This window comes from Cystoisospora suis (assembly GCF_002600585.1).
Source record: "Cystoisospora suis strain Wien I chromosome Unknown contig_3526, whole genome shotgun sequence".
Classification (NCBI taxonomy): domain Eukaryota; phylum Apicomplexa; class Conoidasida; order Eucoccidiorida; family Sarcocystidae; genus Cystoisospora; species Cystoisospora suis.
This window is the reverse complement of record NW_027156321.1, coordinates 1-3,741: the sequence shown is the minus strand read 5'-3', so window position 1 is coordinate 3,741 and position 3,741 is coordinate 1. Positions and strand designations below refer to the sequence as shown.

At 56.3% G+C, this 3,741-nt stretch overlaps 1 protein-coding gene across 1 annotated transcript; it reads right to left on the bottom strand.

Annotated features, from left to right (window-relative positions):
* CSUI_006864 (fe-s metabolism associated domain-containing protein) lies at window positions 1-3,370 on the bottom strand (the record flags this gene model as incomplete). The annotated part of the gene is made up of 4 exons (XM_068067015.1): window positions 2,096-3,370; window positions 1,303-1,381; window positions 794-878; window positions 1-88 (listed from the first exon to the last, which is right to left on the bottom strand). Coding segments are annotated over exons 1-4 (1,229 nt in total), but the record flags the coding sequence as incomplete, so codon positions are not given.
* Window positions 3,371-3,741: the final 371 nt, after the last annotated feature.

The following is a 3,741-nucleotide window of genomic DNA, read 5'->3' as shown; positions in this document are numbered from 1 at the left end:
TTCAAGGGAACCTGCTGGATTTCTTCCGGCGTCGACCCCGACAGGCCCCGGAGAAGCAGTTGGAGTATCCCCTTGGTCGTAAGGGCATCTGCAAAAATGAGAGCAGCACCCCGCCGAGGAGTGAGACGTGACGCCACCGGAGCAGCTGTCACAGCACTACTGTCAAAAGCGCTTACAAGTTGTCTTCGTGGTGACCAAGTGAGGCAGGTCGACTTGAATGTGTACGGTGACGATCATTGAGGGCGCAAAGAAACAAAATCTTCCCGGATTCGTGGAGGCCCTCAGCCCGTGTGCATGTGGTGACAATCGGACGTGTGTTGCTATCTCAAACCAAGTCTCTATTGAAGACGCACCGGCCAGCCATGCCTAACACGTTGTACCTAGGTTGCGGCAGTGCGTTTCTTCTGAGTCTAGAACCTGCAAGCAACATTGGGCGACGAGCGACCCAGGCGCACCCGGGCAGGACCACAGACTCATTTTGTGCCCGCAGACGCGCCCCGCGGCCAGAGTGGACACCGGCCTGGAACAAGCTGAGGGGGTGAATCCCCTCGCTGACTTTGTTGTAAATCATCATGGGCCTTGTACGCAGCCGTCGGACCGATTCCAGTGGGGACGCCACAACTTCAGAGCCGGTGCTGACTGGCATGGACGTTTGTGAGCTCATTCCCCAGTACGAACAGTGCGTGCGAAATCGTGTCCAGGCGAGCAAGTCGTCCGCGTGTACTCCACGAAAAAAAAGGAACCTTTCGACATACCGTCACTTGCAGACTGCGCTACTGCGTTTCGCACTCACCCGCAGAGCCTCTGTAAAACATGAGCACGCCACCATCTTGCGACGGCCGCGCATCGGCGCGGACGTGGACGATCGACTGACAGCCCTGAAATTACATGCACTCGAGTGGAAACGACACACGCTGTCGGCTTGTGACCAGAAGGCTCGTACCACACACGCCCGTAGGTATCAACGCACGTGTTTCATTCCAGCTCCAAGACAATAACTCGTCAACATCGACCGATGAGATTGCGAAAGCCAGGCACAACGTTGCTCGGTGACGCTCCCCAGATGGCTCATCGACTGAGTCTCGACCCTCGAGGAAATTTGAAAACGCGAGCTAGTGCGAGAGGCCACGAACACCCAAGCATACCACAACAGGTTTCTGTGTCCTTGGTGAAGTCGGCGAAATTGAAGACACCTCCGACTTACAAGCGAAAACCCACAGATTGGTGTTTGAAACTAATAGAGCCAGTGTGTACACGGTGTACAGTACCCGTGTTACAGCTACCATGGAAACCCCGGCTCACCGCTACAAGAGTATCTCGACCTCGCATGCTGTGCGGCAGCTGCTGAAGAGTACTCCCCAAGGAAATCAAACGCTCCATGCTGCAGCGGAGAAGAGATGAGACAAGGAATCCAGCTGGACGGCAGGTAAGTCCTCGTGCGCAGAAGCCATGAGTCTCCGCTGTCCCTCAAGCTTTGGCAGGGGACGGCTCTGAGGTGTAAAGTAGCTGCTGCTACCGAGCCCTGCACTGAAAAGAAGGCGCCACGGACACGGCCACCGCGGCCTGGGACTATCTCTGAAGGCATCGCTTGTACCTGCGAGTCGGTGCCGAGAGTGCCTCTTCCTATAGCCGGTTCACACAGCATCGATAACAATATCTTGGAGCCCAACCGGCAGGCCGTAGCAGTTTCTGCGCGATTGTGTGTCAACGAGAATGCTGAGTCGAAGTGGCGGCCCGCGTCCGCCCGGACGGGGTTCCATCATTACTCGGCCACGCGGGCGGACACACACTCAAAAAAGTTCGTAGTCGTCGACACTGTGGCGACAACGCCGACTGCTGGACCAGACAACGCCGGGTGCTGGCCAGTCCAACTTGTGCGCACTCGGTCCACCTAGTCATGCAGCGGATCTCGTTTCAGGCTCGTTGCATCCGGTGAGCGAACCTGGCGGTCGACAAAGGAACATCACTGACCCGCGTCGCTCACGCTCCGGTTTCCCGTCATCCTTCCTAAAAGTACCCAGTGTTTCAGGTGTCCGTTCACTAAGCTACAGTATTCACAGAGTCGGAAAACGACTGGAGAGAGAACAAGTCTCACCGAGAGCGCGGATCATTGACAGGCAACTTGCGAAGATCTCGGAGAATATGCTGCAGAGCTGCGGGAAGTTTCCCGAGCACCGCTTCGTCTTGCTCGTCCAGGGTTTTTTTGTTGACTACGGCTCTTTCGTTTCTGAAAGAGGGGGGTCCTGTGGAAGGGCCCCCAGGATACGCAAGAAGCTTACGGTCTCCACCTCTTCCCCGCTTCTGGGAAGACACCGTTGAGAGAGGGCTGCAGACAAAGTTTCTGGCATTTATTGCCGGACTTCTGGGACTACTCAGTCCGCCTGGTAACCGCATGTATTGCCCCGACAGAAATTGTGTTCTCATCGAAGATCTCAGTCCAGTCCGAGGGAGTCCCGCGAGACTGTGGCGGTCCAAGCACGAACACGTGAATGCGCATTGAGAAAGCAAAGTGTCAGGAGACCAGCGCGCCTGAGAAGAGCGGGGCCACGACGGTATCCGGGCGACGGAGGGGGAGAACTTCGATACGAAAGACGCCAGAAATGGAAAACCGGGGCCCAGTGTGCTCCGTATCTGCTTACGCTTACCTACACGCGGGCCGGTAAGTTTACGTCCCGAATGGGGCAGCCGTGGCTCCCCCTGGTCTCCGTCAAAGAACGAACGCGGCACTGCTGGTGTCCAACAAAAACAGCCTTTTTTGGATACACCTGTTCCTGCGTGTCCCTTGTCATGTGGTGGAGTTGTCCTCAGGGGCAAGGGTTGTGTAGATTCACACATCGGAGTAAACTTCCCGGAAGTCAAGACTGGCCAAGTCACAGACAGAGAAGGTGAGGACAGCGGGACAGGAGGATGGAAAAGCATGGCATTGACGTGACACCTACTTAGTATAGCGGCAAGGGCAAGCAAGAACAGCGGTGCACTGAAATGCACGGACGTCACATCCTTCGGGTTCTGTTTCCTTGAGAAAGCCAGGAGACACGGCTCTCTCAGTCGCACTGGAAATTTTTGCCTCATGACAAAGTTCTCGGCGCAGGGCTGTGAGGCATCGACGGCAGCTGGAAATCCAGAGAACGACGCCAAGGGAGAGCTTGAGAGGAAAGCCGAAGCACGAGATCAAGACTCCGACAAGGCAGACGCGTGTTTGCTGAGTAGGAGCTGGTTACTGCTGGGAGACCCCCTGCCGGAGCGTTTAGGGTTTACACACCCCTGACTGAAGCTGTTACCGGTTGCGCTTCTGATTGGAAAAAGCCCTCCTAAGTCCTAGAGGTGACCCCTGGTACGGAGCACCACCCTGAGGAAATACGAAGAAACTTTGTTCAGGGGCTGAAGCAGGAACGAGGACAGCCTTTGCCGATGGTGTCCCGCGTGCCCACTGTGCCAGCCAGCCCGCGCATGCATCCGATCAGCTACTTGCTGCCGAGACGCAGTCACGCATGCCAGGAGAGCACACCCTGTATCCCCACTCTGCTTCGGGCAGTGCGGTGGAATAAGGGAAGAAATCTGAAGGAGAGATTGAGGAGCTGCGGCTACTCTCCGTGCTTGGCGATCAAATGGGGAGTGAGAAACACGAACGAGTAGCATCTATAACGTAATACTCCAGCTGTGCTCGACCGACGGTGCACGTCGGACGGTGCTGGATATACGCTGTAACGCCTAAGGCGCCCTTCACGCGACGTCTCGTGC